This window comes from Poecilia formosa, unplaced genomic scaffold, assembly GCF_000485575.1.
Source record: "Poecilia formosa unplaced genomic scaffold, Poecilia_formosa-5.1.2 Scaffold454, whole genome shotgun sequence".
NCBI classification, from domain to species: domain Eukaryota; kingdom Metazoa; phylum Chordata; class Actinopteri; order Cyprinodontiformes; family Poeciliidae; genus Poecilia; species Poecilia formosa.
Window position 1 is genome coordinate 21,028 of NW_006800393.1, and position 22,261 is coordinate 43,288.

At 41.0% G+C, this 22,261-nt stretch overlaps 1 protein-coding gene across 1 annotated transcript in view; it reads left to right on the top strand.

Annotated features, from left to right (window-relative positions):
- Window positions 1–22,261, top strand: part of gria1a (glutamate receptor, ionotropic, AMPA 1a) — a gene marked incomplete at its 5' end in the record, with an annotated part of 48,534 nt that overhangs the window by 19,727 nt on the left and 6,546 nt on the right. Inside the window, 4 exons of the mRNA XM_007577780.2 lie at window positions 8,379–8,577; window positions 9,097–9,344; window positions 15,012–15,126; window positions 21,169–21,303. Coding sequence (XP_007577842.2) covers window positions 8,379–8,577; window positions 9,097–9,344; window positions 15,012–15,126; window positions 21,169–21,303 — 697 coding nt within the window. The remainder of the gene's footprint in view (window positions 1–8,378; window positions 8,578–9,096; window positions 9,345–15,011; window positions 15,127–21,168; window positions 21,304–22,261) is intronic.

Genomic DNA, 22,261 nt, shown 5'->3' on the forward strand with positions numbered 1-22,261 from the left:
GGACAACATCCACATTTGTCCATTTATCGATGAACTGATAGAGCATGTCAGCTGGACGTATCCGACACCACTGTGGATGCAGCAGCGGTTCTTCCTGTCTGTCTTTTGTTGCATATTGTGACAGGAGTCGCCGTGTCTCACTCGCATGGCGACGCACTTTCAAGTCCCGTACAAATATATATTTTTTTGAAACTGCAATGATTTTGTAAATCATTGCACGTCGTTACATAAGGAATACAATGGCTCAACCTGGAATAACATCGCAGTCCTTGGCTTCTCACTCAGACCTCTGTCTTGTGGCCTGTGAGACATCTTGAAAGTTTTCTGTCTATAACAGCCCTGCTCTTCTTCTGCTGTAGGCGTGGATGCTCTTACAGAGAGGGGAGCAGAACGAGGGAGAAGAGAAGGAGTCAGATGACTAAATTCTCTCTCAGCTCAGCTGTACTGTTTGGAGTGCAAAGTGGGCTGCCATGGCAACCATAAAGAGAGAAACGATTGCCCTCCCTCCCCTCCTCTCTCTCTCTCTCTTTTTTTTCTTTTTAAACCAATCCACCGACACATCAAGTGTCTCAAACGATGTCATTTTGCTGACAGATTCACTGTTTATGCTTTAAGTGTGCCGATGGTATTGATATTTGGTGATGTATTTGTTGTGATGTGTTTGTGTTTGCGCTCCTGTTTTTCTCGCCGGAGTGACTAAGAGGCTTTGCGTATGTGTGTGGGCGCACAGCTCTCACAACTTGCCAGCCCTGACTTATCTCAGGTTGCATGTGGCTTATGCAGCTTCCATGATATCATTCGGCTAACATGTTTATTGCCTCAAGTACAAGGAATGCAGCTCTGCACTGCACCGGCACAGTCGTCAAAAGTGAAATTGTTTTCTACAGACCGCTCACATAAGCCATATGTCGCAGAGCAGCCGCTTCACTTGGTTGTTTTTTTTAATGATGGAAACGAGGCTTTTTGTTTTTTCTCTTTGCGTTCTGTAATTACTTGTTTGTGGCGTGTTTGTTATGGCGGAGGGGGTAGCATTATTGTAATATTCCCGTTTCAACTTAATGCCACGGTAACGGTGACCTTTAGGGGAAGCGATATGCTTTATTAAAATGCTTTTGCTCCGTATTTAAAGCCTCCACTTTGTAAGTGGGAACCCTCCGAAACAATAGAATCAGCAGAACTCAGGGGGGGAGGAAGTCGTGAGATTGACAAAACGAAAGTGTCGGGAAACCGGCAACTCTTGGCTAGAGCGTGTTTTTATCCCCGGAGTCTCATTTAGCTATGTAGATGGAAGAGAGAGAGGGAAAAAAAAGAGAGATAGGGTGAAGTGGTGGAAAGTTGAGAGCACAGTGAAAGCATCAGACGTTGTGAAAAATGTGCATGTTTTCTGTGCCTCGATGGGGCTCTGAAAGCATCGTTTGCCTCACGCCAATTCAGTCTGCAGAGTCTGCTGAAGCTTTGCATCAACATGCGGCCTCAGTAGAGGATGAAGGTCACACCTATGTCTGAGATTACAGGGGCTAGTGGAGCAGAATTATGTAAAAAAAAAAAAAAAAGTTAACAATTTAATAAACGCTGCATTCCAGTTAACTGTTCTGGGACACCCATATGCATATGCATGTTTTTAAGGGCCATAGGTTTTTACAGTGCTGGCTGCTAAGAGACACTGTCAAAAGTTTTATACCCACATAACATTGATGAGCCCATGAATAGTAAAGGAAAGGTTCGTTTAAATCAGCCCTGTGGTGTACATCGGTTTACTGAGGGCCATAAAAGTGTGAATGCAAATAGTGTGGGGGGGGGAAGACACTATAATTTAAAGCTAACTGATTCACAATGCTAAATAACATGGCTGACAGATCCTGAGGCTTGTTTACTGCTCTGCCAAGCAGAAATGAAACAGGAGCCTGTAACTCTCTGTGCTACGTCACATTCAGGTGCAGCAATTAAAGCAGTTTTACTTCATTATCCATAAGTTCTTACCGTAAAACCGTAGCTCTTTAAGGACACGTAATATTATATTCCCGAATTTGAGCTAATTTCAAACGCATTTCTTTGTTTATTTGGCTGAGTTAACACACCGATTCATCAACCCACCCCCCATTTTACAGCCTTGTCCCAACATAATCTCGTTTCTTACACATATACCCAACAGTTTCTGTTTATATTTAACTACTTTAATGACTTATGAGGAAATGAACAAGCATGATTATTAAAAATCCTGTTTATAATTTGGATTAAGACTGTAAAAAGTCTGTCTCGTCTATGCTCAAATACAGACGCATATTTAGATGAGCCCACTCGGTTGCTCATTCCTTTGGGCTGGATTACACATTTTGCCCTTACTGCTGAGTACTTTTTTTTATTCCTTATTCTGTTTTATATATTCCACATTTCCATCTTTGTGTGAATCTACTTGCTTTGATTGGCTTTCACTTTGGTGCTATTGCACAGTAGTTTCACCATTGTGGGACAATAAAGAATATTTCTTTTCCATTTCTATAATTTTTTTTTTTTTAAGATAATATAATGCACCCTATTTCCATAGGCTGTGGCTCTGAACTATAAGATATTTTAAGTCGATTAAATTCTTCTAGAAGTTTCAGCAGGAACAAACTTAAAAGATCATCATTAAAAAAAAACAAAACAAAAAAAAAAACACTCCCAATGACTTCCCTTGGATCGGTGACCAAACACTCCTACTGTTCAGCTTATATAATACAAGTTGGCCAAGCAGAGACCTCCCCCACACGTGCACTTCAAGGTGACCTGTGCTTTTCAGCTTGATTTAAATGAACAAAAAACAAAAAGTCCGAAAACCGAAAAGCACAAAATGGGAAAGAGAGAAAAATGACGAGTAGCAGAAACAAACCAGGCAATCGTTCCAATCGTCTCGTAGTAGATGAAAAAGTAGAGCCATATAAATTGCTAGTTAGTTATATGAATACATTTTTAAGGAGCTAATTGAACCAACATTGTAATTGTTGTTTAGAGTGATTTTAAAACCCGACTGATGGTATTTTGTCTTCTAGTGAGTTGAGAGCTTTAGCAGTATTTTATTGCAATAAAGCAGAATGTGCCAACAATTACACCTAAAAGTTTGGGAACATTTTAAGAATATATTCATTATTTCCACTACTAAAGTCTATTCTGTCTGTCTCCCACTTTGTCTCTTTCTTGTACATTCCCTGTATTTCTAACTCTGACATTTGTGATTGCGAAACATGTTATTATAATTGGGGTGGGGGGAGTCTATAAAAACTCCTTTTCCTTTTTTTTTGCCTTAGAATGATACACCATAATTAGAGACCATTTTCTTTCTAGTTTAAACCTTTGCAATTCCTAATCCATTTGTAATGTGGCCATTACTGGCTCATTTTTTACACTTGCAAGTCATTAGTCATTGTTAATTACCATATCGAAAAGAAGAGGCCAGCCAGGGGGAGTCCTAATGAGAGTTTAGTGCCGCAGTAGATTCCCAGAGAATTGTGGGTGGGGAACATATAAGCTCTGATCTGAGATGATCTGCTACCTGTAGCTTTCAGCGACTGAACGCTGCCAAGTGACGCAGACAGCTGACTGAAATAAAAGCTTCTTATGGAAGAGTTTAAGGCCCTACAACTGTGTGTGTGTGCATGTGTGTGAATACCAAGTCTTTCCTTCGGATTTTATTGGAAATGTTTCCAAATATCTAGCGCTTCCCGTTCCCCTCAGTTCAACGAGTGACAGGTGACCCAACAGCAGTGTTGTATTTGATGTGAAGTGAAGAGATGAGGCTAAATAGACATTATTGTGACATTTTTCAGGAATCCAGAAGTTTGAGTATATATATGAAGAAATATCTAGTTAATGCAATCAGGCTAGATTTTAAAGTCATTTGTCGATGGTGATGGATTTGGCGCAAGTTAGATTTTAACAGTTTTATTTGCAATAAATTTTAAAACCAATCAGTCAAATAAGTCAGTTGATTTCATTGGTAATAACATTTAGAAAGTAGTAATTTCACCAGTTAGTAATATGTTTTGATCTATCAAAAGAAGTGGTTGGACTCAGAAACTATATATATATATATATTTATGATTTTTAATCTGTTATTTAGGTTATTCAATCATCACATCGTTGCAGAGCTCCTGCTCTGCCCATTCAGCTTTCGAGTGTTTCAGGAATCGCTGATCATTCACGCATCTCCTTTAGAAACGTGAACTGTGGACGCCGACATTTGCGTTGGTTTACGTCTGTGTTTGCAACTGAGATGGTATTTTAGGTTTGAATAGCTCCGGTGATAGACCAGCTTCTCGTGACACAATGGGCGCACAATTGTCTTTTGCAGGGTCCATTCAGATCATTTTTTTTTCTTTTTTTTTTTTTTTGAAGGAAAAAAATAACCAGTGGGCCAAGAGAAGCCGCTTCTGTTGGCCCACCAGGAACTGTTTGCATGTTTTTGTCAAATTTACAGGTCTACCAGAAACATGTAGAGAAAATAATGAGATTAACTGCACTAAGTAATTTATGCTTTAAAATATATGCATTTAATTAATTGAAATCAATCAAAAGAAATCCCCCTCAAGTCCTGTGAAGTTAAACTGCGTCAAAATTAGTTAATAATAGTAGAAAACAAGCAGGACCCTCTTTCTTTTTGGGAGGAAATTAGCTGTTAAACATTGAGTTTATTTATGTTAATTGGAGCTAAGTATTTTATTCCATAAAAGTCAGTTTTCCCCATTAGACGTGACGACGTATGCAAAGTACGCAGACGTATTTCCCTCTCTCCGTTTGTTGAGTTGGTCATCTTCCTCCTCGTACTTACAGTCTTATTGCAGGGTAATAAGTCGGAGTCAATTATTGATTTCACATCGCCTCAACAAAAATACGAAATCACCAAGTCTCCTTACTTGATCTTCTGCATAAAGACGGCCTGCTGCGAATCAATGTACGAGGAAATGCAGGGAAGACTCATAGGAAATTAGTTCAGAAGGAAACAAACTGAGACAAACAGGTCCATGTTTGCCAGGCGCTCTGCTCAGCTAGTGAGGAAGATTACAGGAGATACACACACACACACACACTCAGCTCATTGTTTTTCCTCAACCCAGTTGCACAGTAAATGGCCTCATTGTTATCTTACACAGATAAACTCACACTCAACCAGCACACTGCATGAGGAGGGGAGCGTCGGTGCGCGCGTGTCTGTGTGGGCACCCACGCTGCGCTAAGTGTCAGTGCCAAGGCTTAGGCTATTGTTGTCTTGGACCAAAACAAACTCCTGTCAGCCCCCGAGCGCAGGGGGAGACGTGAAGACGGGTGGGGGAGGCGGCGGAGATTCACGTTGGACGGAGGATGAAAGTTGGAGGGGGGGGGGGGGGGAAAGCAAGAGAGAGAGAAGAAGAAAGCGAGAAAAGGAAAACAGGACGACTGAAGGGGAAGGATTAGACAGCTGTTTACTGCCATCTCTGGAGTGGAGCAGCAGTCAAAGCACAGGAATTTGTTTGCTTTTTCTGCTGCAATCCAGTTTATTTTTCCATCTCTGCCGTTTCTCTCCGTGCCTCTCCTTGCCCCCTTCTGACATGCAACGCTGTTTCGGCACGCACAAAAAAGGATGTCGTTTTTTGTTTCCCCCCCCAGTCGCATGTTTGATTGGCTAGCGCACATTTCCTCCTTAGTCAAATCAACCAGACGGCTACCAAGAGAGTAGCAAACAGTTAACACGCTAATGTAGAGCTAATAGGTTTTGTAATAGCTCATTTTCAATGTGCAGAACAATTACTGTGATACCACTTCATGCTTTAAATTATAATAACTTCAAGAGAAGGCGTGCCGCTTCTCTTTAGTGTCTTCTGATTAAAAAAATACAAGATATAATTAGACCGTTTCTTTTTTTTAAGTATAACAATAGACAGTAAAAATGCTCTCCTTCATTAGGGAGCTTAAATAAAATGTGTATTTTTTTTAGGAAGTTGTTCTTACACGGTATAATCGGCTTTAAGAGCATTTTAAAGCCGATTATTTCAAAATAAAAAAATTTGAAAATGTCTGTCTATCAAGTTAAAGTTTAATATATTACCTCATGGACAAAGAAATGCACAAATGTTTGCAGAAGATTCTGCTGCAGTGTCAACTACTTAATGTTTCTTCCGGTCATCTGGCGGCTTCCTTTATTTGTTGTTGTTTCAGGACTCAATATGTTGGCTTGATTAGAAGTTTGCCTCGTCCCTTTAACATATTTATTCATGCCTAATATTATGTGCTTCGTAATGACTGGTTAATGGTCACCACGTACCGTTTAAATAAAATTAGCCTTATGTGACAATTAAACATCTAGAATGAAACTCTAATTGATGGCATCCATCTTCCCAAAACTGATGGAAAGACTGGGATTCACACTTTTAATTCTTATAATTACATTTGTCTCAATTTTGTTTCTATTGCTAGTTTTATTTTTTTTTTCTCTCCTCTCTTTACCTTATATTCTGCTTCCCTTACCAGCTGTTTCTCATTTCTCCATTTCCTTCTGCATTCTCTCCTCCCCAGCTGCATTTACTCACCTTTGATTAGCTCCTCTGGTACCTTTGTCACTTCCACATCTCCCATTACTGCAAAAATACAAATTCACCAAGTATTTTTGGTGCAAATATCCAAGTACATTAGAAATGAGACAAAAGTAACTCATAGGTACCTTTTCAGTAAGATATGGGAGCTTGTTTTAAGTCAATATTTACTGAATATTGACGGAAAAGTACTTGTTCCATCGGCAGATTATTTCACTTATAGATATAGCTGTGTATCTCAAACCCCTGTGCTTCTTCTGTCATATAGTTGCTACACCTTTGCTTAATTACTCAGGACAACCTCTTTTTGAATTTCATCATCCTCCCAATCAATTTAGTGTTTTCATCTGCACAGCATGCCTAAACCTTCACCGTGTTTAACTGCAAGAAGGATCTTATTTTCTTTCTCAAAAGTAGAATTATTTCTCAAAATTGTTCTTTGATTTTAAATCTATTTTTTTGTTTGTTTGTTTTTCTTTTTGCCGCTTAGCTCAATGTTCTGCACATGAAAGCACCACTTTAATAGTTTTCATTTTTCTTAAACCTGGGAATTTATTTTTTAGTAATCTCGGTGCACAAGCTGATTTATTTTAATTTATCCCTTAAGGTATTTTAATTTGGGTGCTTGAAATGCTGGGTAAGAACACTTGATTCGTTTACCCCCTTAGGCAACAGCTGAATATTTACATATTAGCCGTGTTGCTTATTTTTAAAGATTTTCACAAGATCAGGATGTTGTACATACCAGCGACAGAGTGCATTCTTTTATTTTGTTAGTTTTTTTGACGCCCGAAAATAAACCGCCATTTTTGGTTGACGCATAGTAAAATATACCTAGAGACAAAAAAAAAAAAAAAATCAGGTGGATTGTACATAGTTCAGCCTAAGGGGAGGACAGGCAAAAGGTTACAGTGTCAGTTGGTTTCCCTCAAGTTCACTGACATTTAGAGAAAGGGTACAGCATATGTTGGTGATATTTTTCTTCCACCTAGAGAAAAAAAAAAAAAAAAAATCAGGTGGATTGTACATAGTCTCACACACACACACACACACACACACACACAGCCCTGCTTCATGACTTTCAAAGGCTCTGGATCCACTCAGCGATGCCTCTGCGCTCGTTCTCTGCCGCCGCTCTTTCATCATCTTGCCGTCATCTCAAAAGCATCTTAAATGATTATGTTTTAGCTTCTCCCTTTTTGTCTCGCCGTGCTCAATCTCGCCTTCATGTTCACACTCCATTTGTTTTTAAGGCACAAAGGTGGACAGTAAGAGGCCCTTTTTGTTTCAGATTCGTGTCACTTTCGTTGCATAAGCGCCGCTGCTCTCTGCCGCCGTCACTGTAGCTGGCATTTTTTTATTTTTTTTTAATTTCCCTCAGAGTAAACAGACAGAAAGACGGGGATTTACCTCGTCTTTATTTTATTTATTTACTTCAAAAGTGTAATTGGAGAAGCGGTAAAGTGTTCTCCTTTGCTTATTAATCCCAAACAATTAATGCGCGTGGCTCCATTAAACATATTGGCAACTTTGTTAAAGTGAGATTAATTTGGCAGGCAGGAGGCTGAGTGGGCCTTTGTGGGGCTGGTTATCTTTCCTCAGCAGATTGGGCTAAGCTCTCCACAGGCCCGGTGGGATGAAGAGCGTTTGAGTGCGGAGACGGTGTGAAGCAATGTAGGTCATGTGGATGGCGTGAACATCACAAGGGTTTAAGATCGCGCTTCACGATTACCCGCTTAGCACTAATGTTATTCGTTACTCAAGCGCACTCGCGCATTCTGCTGCACCTGCAGCGACTGATCCTGACCAACGGCGTCGTGGATTCTCTGGTTTCAGCTCTCTGTCTGGTCGCATTGTCGGCGGCGTCTGGTGGTTCTTCACCCTGATCATCATCTCGTCCTACACGGCCAACCTGGCCGCCTTCCTGACCGTGGAGAGGATGGTGTCTCCTATAGAGAGCGCCGAGGACCTGGCCAAGCAGACGGAGATCGCCTACGGGACGTTGGATGCCGGTTCGACGAAGGAGTTCTTCAGGGTGAGAAACGTCAAGCTTTCGTACGGTGTTTGCTGAAGTATTGGTGTCTCTCACAACGACAAGCTGCAGTTTGTTTTATGGAGTTTTTAATCTGACGGACCAACGTCAGTAGTTTGCAGTAGTTTGTGATCTTGCTTATGCAAAAGTACGACTGTCTTCATCTTCTAAGCAGTTCTAACCACCTTCCCTGGCCCTAATGATGAACAGCGTCCTCATAGCAACATGTGGCAACTAACATGTTTAATTAGGGATAGTTCAATCTGGGTGTGTTATTGTGTTATTTCTCTGACAGCATTTTTGCATATGAGCCAAAATGTTCAGTTGTCGTCTCATGTTCCACGTTTAGTTTGTCCCCTTCACGCATTGTGGCAAACTGCAAATGTTGTGTTTTTTCTTTCTGAAACTGCCTTTCTTCCTGCTACTCTTCTTTTAAAACCAGAAGAGAAACTTGAAAACATTCAACTGACGCTGTCTCTAATTTTTGCTCTCCTCTCTCTTGTTTAAACTTTTGCCCCTCAGAGGTCAAAGATCGCTGTGTTTGAGAAGATGTGGTCCTACATGAAGTCGGCGGACCCGTCGGTGTTTGTCAAAACGACGGACGAGGGAGTGATGCGGGTCAGGAAATCCAAAGGCAAGTACGCCTACCTGCTGGAGTCCACGATGAACGAGTACATAGAGCAGAGGAAGCCATGCGACACGATGAAGGTGGGAGGAAACCTGGACTCAAAAGGTTACGGGATTGCCACGCCCAAGCGCTCCCCTCTAAGGTAAAACCCCGCCGTTGCAATATGGTCAGAAAAAAAAAGCCTTAAAGTTCTTTTATTGCTGTGTTTGTGCATGAACGTCCCATTTCATCTGTCGATTCCTTCATGTGGCAGACATTTCACATCTGTTTGTGCATGAAACTAAACTTGTTTCATCCATTTTGATTCATTCAAACGGTACTGGGAGAAGGTCTGGACTTATATTAACTCTAAGGAATTAGAATAGAGTGTCATTTTATAGCGGTGTTGAAAATATCTCCTCATGAGAAGAAATAAAGATTTTTATTGGCCTCAGCAAAACAAGCTGAGATGAAAATGTATCTACCTTATAGCAAAAGTTAAGAATCCTCATTTTGCCATAAATTACCTAAATCTTTCACAAATCAAAACATCTGTTTGAAACAATCTTCAATCAGTGTAGAAGATTGCAGCATGGACTAGTATTGTAATCTCATATTTGTCTAACTCTAAAGTCCTTATCCACGCACCACACATTGTCTACAGGCACATCTCAAAAAATTCTAATATCCTGCAGAAGTTTAAGATTTTTTAACTCGTTTCAAAAAGTGGAACTCGTAAAGCCCATAGAATCATGACAGAGTGAAATATGTCACACTGTATCTTCTTCCAGCTTTCATGATCAGGGCTTACAGATGACGAAACCCTAAAAAATTAATGTCTCAGAAAAAAATAGACTTTTGGAAACTCACGGTGTCGCATCCTAATCAGCTAATGAACTCAAAACACTTGCAAAGGTTTCCCGGGCCTCTTCTTGGTCTCTCAGTCTGGGTCAGTAGGCGACACGATCATGGAGAAGGCTGCTGACTCGACAGATGTCCGGAAGGCGGTCGTTGACACCTTCCGCAAGGAGGGCACGCCACGAAAGGTCGTAGCTAAAGATGCTGGATGTTCACAGAGTGATGTGTCCCAGCACATTCAGTGGCAGGAGAAAGAGTGACAGGAGAAGGTGCACAGGCAGCTTTGAGAGAACTGCCAAGTAAATTCCTTCAAAAATTTTGGACAAACTTCATCAGGAGCGGAATGAGGCTGGAGTCGGCATATCAAGAGCCACTGTGCACAGACAAATCTTACTGGGGGGCTTCAAATGCCACATTCCTCATGTCAATCCACTTCTGAATAGGAAACCTTTTTCCAATGCAAGTAAAGTTTCATTTCATTTTACATGAATATGAATTATGTTGGCAGCAATCGCATAGAGCATTGTCTGAAACGATATTTCAGTGAGACGTCTCAGGGTGTTAACATCATGAGATCTTGTACCATTTTTGTTCCTACGTTCACTCCTCGGATGCAAAATGAAACGCGAAGAGCAGACTCCTGTCAAAAGTTTACATTTTTTTCAACTTTCTTTCGTCGCATGGCTGGCCCGCGTGTGCGCGTCTCTTCGTGCGTGAGCTTGACATTTCCTGTGCATGAAGTTTGCCGGTCTCCACACAAGTTCTATAGGTAATGAATGCAGAGGGAGCGACGCTGCCTTCTGTGTATCGAGCCCATGAGGAGGAGGGAAGTCGCCTCTACCAGGCTCATGGTCGCCTGACACAGAACCGTGAGCCATGAAAGCCCAATGAGGAGGAGCGAGCCGGAGAAACGCTGCTTCAAAAGCCGAACATGACAGCTGCAGTCTGGGAGCGCTCTGGATTCAGACCAAACGACTGTGGTGAACCACGTGACCCGCGAGAGCCGCGATGTCGCATTTATTACAGAAACCGTCTCTTTGTTGTCAAACAGCAGCAGCTAAACGCAGGAAGACCGCAAACATTTGTCTGCACCTGAAACGTAATCGGCCACTGCAGTTTCCCCTGCTTGGAAGACAAAATTTACAACCTAATGCGGCGTCTCCGTCTAACGCGGTATTCTGTCGACAAACAAAATAGAAAAAGGCCCGTGCAAAATGATGCGCAGCAGGACAATTTAATAGCTGAACAAATGCTGCCCTTTCATCTCCTTGAAAAGCCAGCATTTCGGAAAAAAAAAGCTCAAACATTTGACACCAGTGCAGAGCAAGTTTTCGCAGGCAGCATTCCCAACAATTAATATACTTTGAAGGGCAAGTTTGTTTACAGAAACTTCACAATCCATTTCCATTTGTTTATTTTGGATGTTTAAAATGCCTTCGAGCTCCAGTGTTTAAATGCTCTTTAGAAATTAATTTATTGATCTTTGAGAGGATGTACTTGTGTCACTGTGCCCATTTTTATGCTACCGGTTAGCAACGGCCTCAAATTACATTTTTATCATTTATCTCAATCATTTGTGACAATTAATTGCCCATCAAACTTTGTTATTGTGTCAGAGAAGCTTGAAAACCTTTCCAAAAGTACTGTTCATCTGCTTTTTGTTTTTTTGTTTTGTTTTTTCTGTTGGCATGTGCACCATTTATGATCAAATTAAGTCTTTCATTCTTGTGTTGTATCGTTCACAACCATGAAATTATGTTTTCACATTTTTTTTTGTTTTGTTTATCAAATGAACGTATTTGTAGAGTTAGCTCATACAGTCTCTACCTTTTGTGTTTGCATGTTCTCGTAATAAAGCGAATCTGTTTAAGCAAACTTGTGAAAACAAACAGAAGTGCAAAGTAGGACAAGAAGATGTGGATTCCTGTTTGACCCTCCGTTTGGTTAACTCCAAGGCTTTTTTTTTTTTTTTTGACGAATTGATTCACAGAGGCTAAAAGTCAACTAAAGCGTCACAATTCTGTGCAGCAGAACTCGTGAGAAAAAAAAAAAAAGCATTAAAAGTAAAGGAATCTACATCCCAACATGGCTACTTTCCCACTTGAGCTGGAGCTCACATCTTGAATGTTCCACTTCTTCCCCATTCGATGTGACAAATGATGTAACGAATGATGATTCTTTCTGGGTTTGCTCCCGCCGTCGACAAGCGGCAGCTGTCATTTCACATCGCATTAACATTCTAACCGACTTCCCATTTATATCGCTTCTGCAACCACAGAGAGAGAGAGAGTGCAAATGCTGGGTGGCATCTGAAGCTTTTAATCTGTCTCTAATAGGCCTCATTCATTTTAATGAAGGGAGCCATACTGGAAGATTTTATTCAATCACTGCCGGGGTTTCTTTGGGACCTGGGTTGACAGCCAGAGGTCAGAATGCAGACAGGAAATGGTTCTTGAGCCTTCCTCAGATGTTCCTCCTTTATTTTATTTTTTTTTTTATTTATGCAAATCACATTTTATACATTAAGTAAAGTGTTGCATTAGTCTAAGCTATAAATGGTGGGTGGTGAAAATAAGCTGTTCCAGTACCCACATCTGGCACTCGATAGCCGAGGATGTACCGGCGTACCTCCCGCTCTGTGGCCAACCCTAAGTGAGCCGTGTTTGTTGTTGTCGGGTTTCTGTCGCCGTCATTCACAAACGTCTCGCGCCCGAGATTCGATAACGGCTAATAAATTTGCATCGCTAATAAATGACATTGAAATGCGCCCGTCTTGATTTAAGTTCCCAGCTCTCTTGCGCGATTAGACGCAAGTGAATGACCAAGCGCCGCTCAGAGTTGGATTCAGTCACACCTGCAATGAGCCGTCGGCAAAACAAATGTCGTTTGGACTGCTGCATGTCAAATGATTCCACCCTTATCTGTGTTCAGAAACAGGAAAACAATTTCACTTATTCACATTTGAGTGATGTCGACTGCGCTGCAGTGCAGGTTTGATTGAAAAGTTTTCATTTTACAGGAATATCTTCAAATGACTCTTTTTTTTTTCCTGATCAATCATTCTAATGCATTTCTTACATGTGCAACATCCACCCGTCCCCAGCAGAGTTTTACCCCCCGTCTCTCTGATGTTCTGTAGCCTTTCTGACATCTGCTCACCTCAGAGCAGCAGACCAAACTAACCAATGACCCGCTGAGCCATCCGTGTTCACAGTCTTTGACTTCTTTCTTTTTTTTTGGTCTGAGTTTGTTGGGCTGAGAAAGAAGTCAGAAAGAGGTTTTACCAGCCCTGAGGAAAAAAAAAAGAGAGAAACGTGTTCCCTACAGCTGTGTTGTGAACTCAAGGCCAGGGGATAAAGACTCCTCTGTTTCTGCTGCTGAGAAAGGCTGAATATTAAACCAAACCTCGCCGCGGAGAAAAAGGCGGTCTTGACTTCTGGTCATAGATTCCGCCTCTTCCGTGTAACGGGAATGGAGAGAGTCTTTGTCCACGGCCAAACAGCTACAGGAAACGCACTCGTGCACTTAATCCAGAGAGGACAAGAGTGAGCTTTAAGGAGATGCCTTCAGTGAGTTCACCTGCACATGGAAGTGTTATTCTTTTTATGCTTGTTAATGCTTTAAACGTATCTGCAGACTAAGACAAAGCCTTTGGCTACATGCAAAGATCCCCAGGCCGGGATTTGAACCCAGGACCTTCTTACTAAATTTTTCAGAAATCCTGAACTGTACATTAAATGTAAAAGTAATATTGGACAAATGTTCTTTGCTAATCCAACACTGATTTTTGCTGGCCGACTTCGTCAACAGAAGCTTAAGGACTACTACTGCAAGAAATATCAAAGCTTCAACACTTCAATGGGGGATTCAAGGTCGGTGTGACCATCTTTGTACGGCTTGTGAAAGAACAGAAACGGCAAAAGGGTGGTTGAAGCCAACCTGTGGCCGTTGTACCTCTGACTTCCCAAGCGATTTAATCACAGTCCTGTTTCAGCCGACTTGTGCAATCGGTAAACCAGCGTTTTCGCTTGCGTGTGCGATTTGGCAATTACAGAGGACCTAGGCAACCAGCTGGCCTGTGAATTTAAATCAAAGGTAATTTTATGTAATCCCTTTTGTTATTGACGGACATAATTTCTTGCCATTAACATCAATACGCATATTGAATTGCCGCAAGACAGAACAACTCCCTAGACATCAGGTCTCTTGGCACCGGTGCCACTTGAAGACCGAACGCACAAAAACAGACACAAATATGATGAGCAACGTATCGATCCCACTCATTACCGATCTTTGGTTTTGTCAATGCCAGCTTGTTATTTAAAGCCCACATGAGTGACGGATGTTTCAAGCTTGATTTGAAATTTGCCGCAGGCACCTGAGAGACGGTTCTGTCTTTGTGGCGGTTTCTTTGTCAAAGAGGCCAAGTTGACAACACTTTGTTCACTAACTCTGTCAACAAAACAATCGATTTTCTTTCTTTATTCTTAACCAGGTTCTCAAACTCTGATCAAGGTTACTTCATCAAATAAAATGATCTGGTTACAGAAGCTGAATAGCAGAAAGTCCAAGACAGACTTTGCTCAACAATATTGAGGCAGGTTATTGCTGCAACAACATCTTGTGGGAAGATGCTACATTAGTACACCTCCCATCAATATACTGTATTAGTTACCATATTAAAAGTAATTAACTTAATCACCCAAGGCATCTCAGTTTAGCACTCTATCTCTCTCTTTCTCTCTCTCTCTCTGAGGCCCCTGCTTGGTAAAACCTGGTACATCTCAGCTGCATTTCATTGCATGTATCTAACAAAACATGCACATTGAAAACCAGGGCTCCTGGTCCGCATCAAGTTAGCTACATTCAGGAGAATCCCTTGCTTTCAAGTCAATGTTGTCACAATTTGCACCACGTGACCGACCTCTTTATATCTGTCTCCTAACGGTTATCGTTTCATATCATTTTCAAGAAACCCAGTAAACCTGGCAGTGTTAAAACTGAACGAGCAGGGCCTCTTGGACAAATTGAAAAACAAGTGGTGGTACGACAAAGGAGAGTGCGGCAGCGGGGGAGGGGACTCCAAGGTCAGAGCCAGTTTTCATGAACCCTGTGTGTGTAACGGGGTGGAGATGGTGGTAACCGGCAGCTCGACGCCACATCGCCTCTCTGGCAACACCTTTTTTTTTTTTTTTTTTTTTTGCTAAGATTTAGGAAAGTGTAATTGCAAAGAGCCAAACTTTTGAGATATAAATTTGAAATCCAGAGAGCTGAATATGTGAACCGTGAAACATTATTAGTAATTGAAGCAGCTAAGGGAAGCACAATCTGTTTGATGCTGCAAAAGATTTATTTAAGATGACAGTGTTGCACGAGTGGGGGTAAGCAGAGTGCCGGTTACCCGAAGTGATATAGTAATACACATCTACTGCCTTACAGAGTGAGCCAGTCAAGCTAGATGGAGTATTAATGCATATCACTTTGACTCAAATGTTAATAATGACGTTTAATGCCATGTATTTGTGTGTTTGTGTGTGATGTTTTGTTTTTTTCTTTGTCGTCAAGCGAGCGAGACCAAGCGTTGATTGCTGTGTGGATGTACTTGTTGCTCTGTGTTTCTGAATTAACATAAAATAACATGACGTAATATGTTATTTATGTTATTTCCCTATTGTTGGAAGAATCCCAGTAAACCTAGCGGTGTTGAAACTCAATGAGCAAAGCCGTCTTAGACAAACTGAAAAACAAATGGTGGTACGATAAAGGCGAGTGTGGCAGCAGCGACACCGCAAGAAAGGTTAGTCTTAACGCAAAAAAAGCTGATGCCTCACTGTGCCTCCCAACCCTAACCCTACTTTGTTCCTAGACCAGACCGTACCCTTCAAAAAAATAAATAAATTAAAAAGAAATCAGCTTTCAACCTCAACCGCACACAGTTATCCTCCCCATGTGGCTTTGGCAGAACCGCACTGGAGCACACATCAGGCAGCAGTACAAAGATTACTTCGCTTTTTTTCTTTTCTAAGAAAAGTTGGAACACCTAACTTAGAAATACATTGCTTCTCCATTCACTATCTATGTTTTCACTTTAGGATTTATGCGCGGCAAAACATACCGAATTATGCAAAGTCAGTGCATTAGTCTTCAAAATCGTAGTTTGGTTGATTCAGTTTAGCGTAAGCTTCAATCAGCAGGAGCCATTTTAAAACTGTACAAATCAAAAATCATTTCCTCTGGCCAAGAGAAATCGCTGCACTTTTCCCTCACTTTTGTACGCTTTCAGGACTCGCACATCAAAGACAGACACACGTGACTTGCATTTTATTTTTCAACACACTTTCAAAAGGTCACCACTTTGGTGGCTCGAAACATTTCAGCCGTAGCACAAACTTTGATTCTGCAGAAAAAACACTAAGTACTGTAAACTATGTGTGATGCATACAGCGTCTTCCATGCTTATTGGCACGTATAAAAACTGTTTCACTGCAGTGCCATGCATCTTTAGTCAAATCAGTGCTGCAACAAATACTGAGTTCAACGCTGAAGGGCGGGTCAGGCTAAAAATAATTTGATTCCAGTCACCAGCAATTTTTTTGGTGGTTCTCAATTTTTTATTTTTTATTTTTTTGTTTATAAAAAGGCCAAGGAAGTTTTAACCACTTATACACAACTTCCTGTTTCTCCTGCTGCATACACCTAGAGACGTCATTGACCTCTGCATGCAGATTTTAGCGTCTGGAGGGGAAGGTGTGTCACAGAAGGAGAGTGATGAGACTGAGACTGTTTTTCTAATTTCTGAGTTAAAGTGTGAGGCCAGATTTTGTCACAGCTCATATTTTTAACTAATGTGAAAAAACTAACAGCTACTAACTAAATCCAAGCTGTTCATGCCCATCCTTTTATTTTTCTACAATTAAAGTCGGAGGGGGGAAAAAAAGTTAATTGTTTGGTTTAGTCTAATGCCAGGAGTCGTTTTCATTGTAGCACAAATCAGCTAATTTGTCAGGAAGTGCCCCTGGACGCACAACCTCCTGTGAATTTCAAAATTACCACTGTCGACTCAGCAAAATCCGTGTTATGCTGCGTTTTTGTTGTTGTATCTTAGCTGGAAATTTCATATGCTAAATGTTGCTTTGATAGCAAAATTTGTTTAAAATTTAGCAGTGCTACTTTGACTTAAAACGTCTAAGAAAAAACGTAGTCACGTAGGCGGATTATTTAGGATTGTGAAATTGATATAAACAACATTTAGAATACACCTAAAGTCCACCCGTAGAAAACAACACACCCAACCTCCTACAGCCCTAAGCATGCAAAGCAAAAGTAGCATTAGAATAATCTGAACATCCCTTATGAAAAGGAAACAAAGAGGCACATGAGATAAAAAAACAAAAAAAAAAAAACATCAGGCCCTCATCCACTTGCTGAGTTCATTGAGTTGTAATCTCTGTACTCTGGCCTTTAAAATAAATCCCACCCTAATTCTCCCAGCGTAGAGTGTGCACACTGCAACGCAGAGCTCCAGTCGACTTGCATGCGCCAGCAGTCTGTGTTATCGACTGACTTGAGAAGCAGTTCTCCCTGACAGTGAAGCTGTGGCTTTTTAATTCAGATTTCCTTCCATATGTTCCTCCATGTGGATCTTTGATCCTGCTGAAATTAGCCGCCTTACGCTGATTGACAGCTTAGTGCAGGGGTGCTAAACCTCGTGGCGAAGGAGGGCGAAGTCTCTCGGGAAGATATTACAATGCGAGGTAAATCCAATAACGCCCTAAATGCAGCTGCACAAATGGGCTCTCTGCACGGGAGATAGCATTATGGAAAGTATTGCAGCTATTTACATAAAACAAGCTCCTATTACAGTATAGACACATGTCCAGTAGGTGGTCTGTTATAAAGACTAAATGGAGAAACCAAGTGTCTATTAAGTTTGCACAAACCTTTCTTTTCTTTTAGGTAAGTTGTGACAAAAAGCCTCAAACGATTTGATAAAAAATAAAAAGCCGTGGCGTCGTGAAAAAATTCCTTAATGGACCGATGAACCTTCAGTTTCTCCACTCCGTCAGATTTGTCGTTTTCTCGTCAGTCGTGCCTGTCGCATTCCTGAACCTGAACCTTAACGACCTGGTTCAAACAAAGCCGCCATTTTTAAAAAGCGCCGATGTGCTGAGCGACTTACAAACTGAACGGTAGACATGTTTATGATTTGATCACTTACTAATGTCTAAAGAAATCCCCCCCTTAAAATCACACACCGTACATGTCTCTTTGTGCATATGTCATTGAAAACATTTTTTTTTATCTTTGCTTTTCTTATTTATTTTAGAAATTCATAGAATAGAATAGAATAGAATAGAATAGAATAGAAGAACTTAACTGGAAGCAAGACTAAATATATACAAATATATATAAAGGAGTAAAAAAAAACCCGCTCTCATTTAACAAATCTTTTTCACAAAGTGCTTTATAAATAAATCTTACTGACTTTACTTACTTACTTCCCTCCTTAAAATGTGACTTAATAGCATAGGGTAGTATAAAATTGCTGGCAAGCTAATTTCATTAACTAGAGTAACTTTGTAAGCAAAATTCTCCAATAAAACAAGAAAGACATTTTCCTACATTGTTTACGTCTCTCCTGTCTTTTATAATCCCACACCACATAGCCCAGGCTTCTGCATATGCAACATTTATACGTCTAGTTTCCATCCAGTTACGGGAAAAGCAGTTATTTACCCACAGACAAGTAAAAGCTTTTCATTAGTTGCTTTCATTCTTCAGTTGCTGTTAATTGTTCTTCCTGTTAATGGAAAAGCTTTTACACGCGCGCCGCTTCTTAAACGTTTCTCTGAATTTGTATTCTAAAGAGGCGCGGTTCGAGGAAGCTCTTAGTTTCCGGCCGCCTGATAAAAAAGTAAATTTACCTCGAAGGGGAGACTTTCAGTCACACAAATTGTGACCAAATATTAAGAAAGGGAAAAGTATACAAGCTGTGTGGATATGAAACTGAGTTTTTGTTGATTAAATTGTACTGCAATTAATCATTGCAATTAATTTCACAATTAAAGGACAGAGATTCATGGAACCCATGACTCTAGCCTCAAATACTGTGTGTATTTATAAGTGTTAACATGATTGGTAAGAAAAAACAAAACAATGTTGGAGGTGGTTTAAAATAACACTAAAGCATGGATTTGAATACTTAGTAGTACAAATTATCTGTACATTAGGTTTCCTAAACAATTTTTAATTTGTGGTAATCTGGTGATGCGACCAAGTATTTATCATACATATAGGTGATATAAAAACCAAAATTTTTAGCAATAAAAACACGCAGCTGGTCTTATTGTCTTTATCTGGTACCTGAGGCCTGTCTCACATTGTCTCTGGCCACTGTTATTGGCTCCCTTGGTGAAAATGTCTGCAAAAAGCTGTAAAATAAATAGCTTCAATCTGTGACCCCCAAGATGCTAAACAACAAACATTGAGGTACCTTCAATGGCACAGTCTAAAGTAATGCAAAATGAAAGCATCTACATTTAAAATTAAGCATGAAACTGCAGATGTTTAGCAGTACAAAACACGCGGCTTCTCGAGACAGATTTAGATCTCATGAAGTCAAAGGTGGATGGCAGCTTAGCTGGAAAATTAGACGCCATAAAGTAATTTGGATTCTGCGTCATATTAACCTGGCAAAGAGCCGATGCCTCTATGGGAACTAAATCTTCGTCGGCTCCTTTCGTTACGAAATAAACTTTGCAAGTTTATATAAAACTAAACAATCCATCCAACTGGTCCAGACGCTTTGCTTCTGCTCATGTCGATACGGGAGACTCGCAACTAAACAAGCTATACAAAGAAAAGGACCAGAATTAAAGTTGGATAAATCCTTCCTGGGTGATTTATGATTCCTTCCTTTTATTTTTTAATTAATATCTGCTCAACTGTACCACTCAGACAGGATACGTCATATTTATTACTCGAGCGTTATCTGTTCCCCTTGTACTCTCCGTTCCCGCGACAACGGGAACGGAGTATAGACATCAGCAGCCGCTGAAAGCCCTTCGTCGCATTTAGCAGGCAGCGGTAGATTTTACTCACGGCTTTCGCATGTACCTGGCGGTTTTGCTGTTTCTGCGAGGGGGAAACTAGCTGGACCGCAGATAATTTCCAGCCAAACTTTCTTTTTTTTTACGGGTGCAGATGGTTGCAAAGCGCCAAACAGCGAGGGGAGCATTCTCTTGCTTCCCGAAGGTTCTCTGCCGCCTACTGTTTTGAGAGGGTGCCTAATGATGTATTTTCAGCTGCAAGCCTGGAGAGAGACTCCATCTGCCCTGTTAGTCACCAAGTTCAATTTTAGCTTTTTCTATAAGATCAGAAAACGGCTACGAAAACAGGATATGCACCTACATTGTGAGACAGGCCTCTGCCATGTTTGTATTGATATTGCTTGTCTACAAGAGTCTGATCCTGCTATATTTGTTTCTCTGTGCCTCCCTATTCAGTCCTTTGTGTGTGTGTGTGTGTGTGTGCGTGCGTAAGAGTCTGATTATGTCTTTTGGCTACAGTGCCTTGCAAAAGTATTCATATCCCCAAATGTTTTGTTTGTTTTTTGTTTTGGTTTTTTGACAATATGTCACATTATAAAACGGGAAATGTTATGCCACAGTTTGACAGTTTCAGATATTTAAAACAAAAATACAAAGCAGTCAATAAACGATAAATATCGATATTGTCTGATATGAAATGTTTATCATCGTAGAAGCAGCACTGAAGGTGTCGATGTTGGAGAAAACTAAGTAATTGCGGTGAAGGTGATTCTACAAAGCATCAATTCAGTTTGAGCTTATAAGAATGATCACACTTTCAAATCTTGCTTGTAATAAAACGAATAAACCAGCCACATTTTTGATCTTCTTACGTATTGTGCACTACTTTGTGTTGGTCCCCCAAAAATCCAAGGGACGGGTACATTTGCAGGGCACTGTAAGCATGCATTATGTCGACGCTTGCTCCCCCGTGTTTGCGCTGTGCACAGTTAGATAAGTGTAAAGTCGAGTCATATTCCACTTTTCTTTCACTCCTCATTCCTGGGCTCCGGCCCCTCTCCCTGCTCCTCCTTCCCCCAGGACAAGACGAGCGCTCTGAGCCTCAGCAATGTGGCAGGAGTCTTCTACATCCTGATCGGAGGCCTGGGCCTGGCCATGCTGGTGGCGCTGGTGGAGTTCTGCTACAAGTCCCGGACCGAGTCGCGCCGAATGAAGGTGTCGACCGCGCGAGCAGCTGCAGCCACAGCCGCTCAGGCCTTTCACTGCTCAGCCTTAGAAAGTGGTGCTAGCGCCCCCTACACAGAGCTGCAGAGCTACGGCCTGTACGCCAACAACACTGTTAAGATATAGAGCACAGCCATGGGGTAGGAAACGCTGTGATCGAACCATGATGATGATGATGATGATGATGATGATAATAATGATGCTGCTGCTGCTGCTGCTGCTGCTGATGATGATGATGATGATGATGCGTCTGCCTCCACCTCGTCCTGCCCATCTAAACGTGACCACAGTAGGGCCGCTCTCGGCTTCCACCGCAGTGCCAACGCTCTCCTGTACCTCTCTCTTCTTCTGCCGCTGCCTTGCTCAGTCTATGTCACTGACCTACTCCAGTGTTTTGTTTTTGTTTCTTTTTTTTTTTGTTTTTTTTTTATATAATCACTTGATTTCAAAATTGCCCTTATGCCTGTTTCCTTCAGGATCTTAAAGAACATTTTTGGTGCAATCTATTGGAATCGCATGGTCTTAGCATGTGGGTTGTTCCTACTCATTTAGATTCATGTTTCTCACTTTGCCTGCTCATTTTGGTGGGATGGAAAGTGGACACACAAGGCGATAACAACACAAGAGCTTGACTAGATACTAATATAAATAATTCAAAGATCAATAATAAGCCTTAAGCAGAGGGTTAGGTATCAAAAATAAGAGCAAATCACCACAGCAGAGACTGGTTCATTTAAAGAAGTGGTGAATAGTGTTGTGCAAACACATTTCTCCATACCTTAAGTCTAATGTTGTATTTTTTTTCTTCCTTTTTATACTGAATTTGAATAACATATAAAGTCAAGAACATTAAGGACAAGCCCGACTATCCTCTTCATGAGACTGTCTTGCGAAAACAGTGTTTTCTACGGTGGCCCTGAGGTGCAAAACACTACAACATTAACGAAGC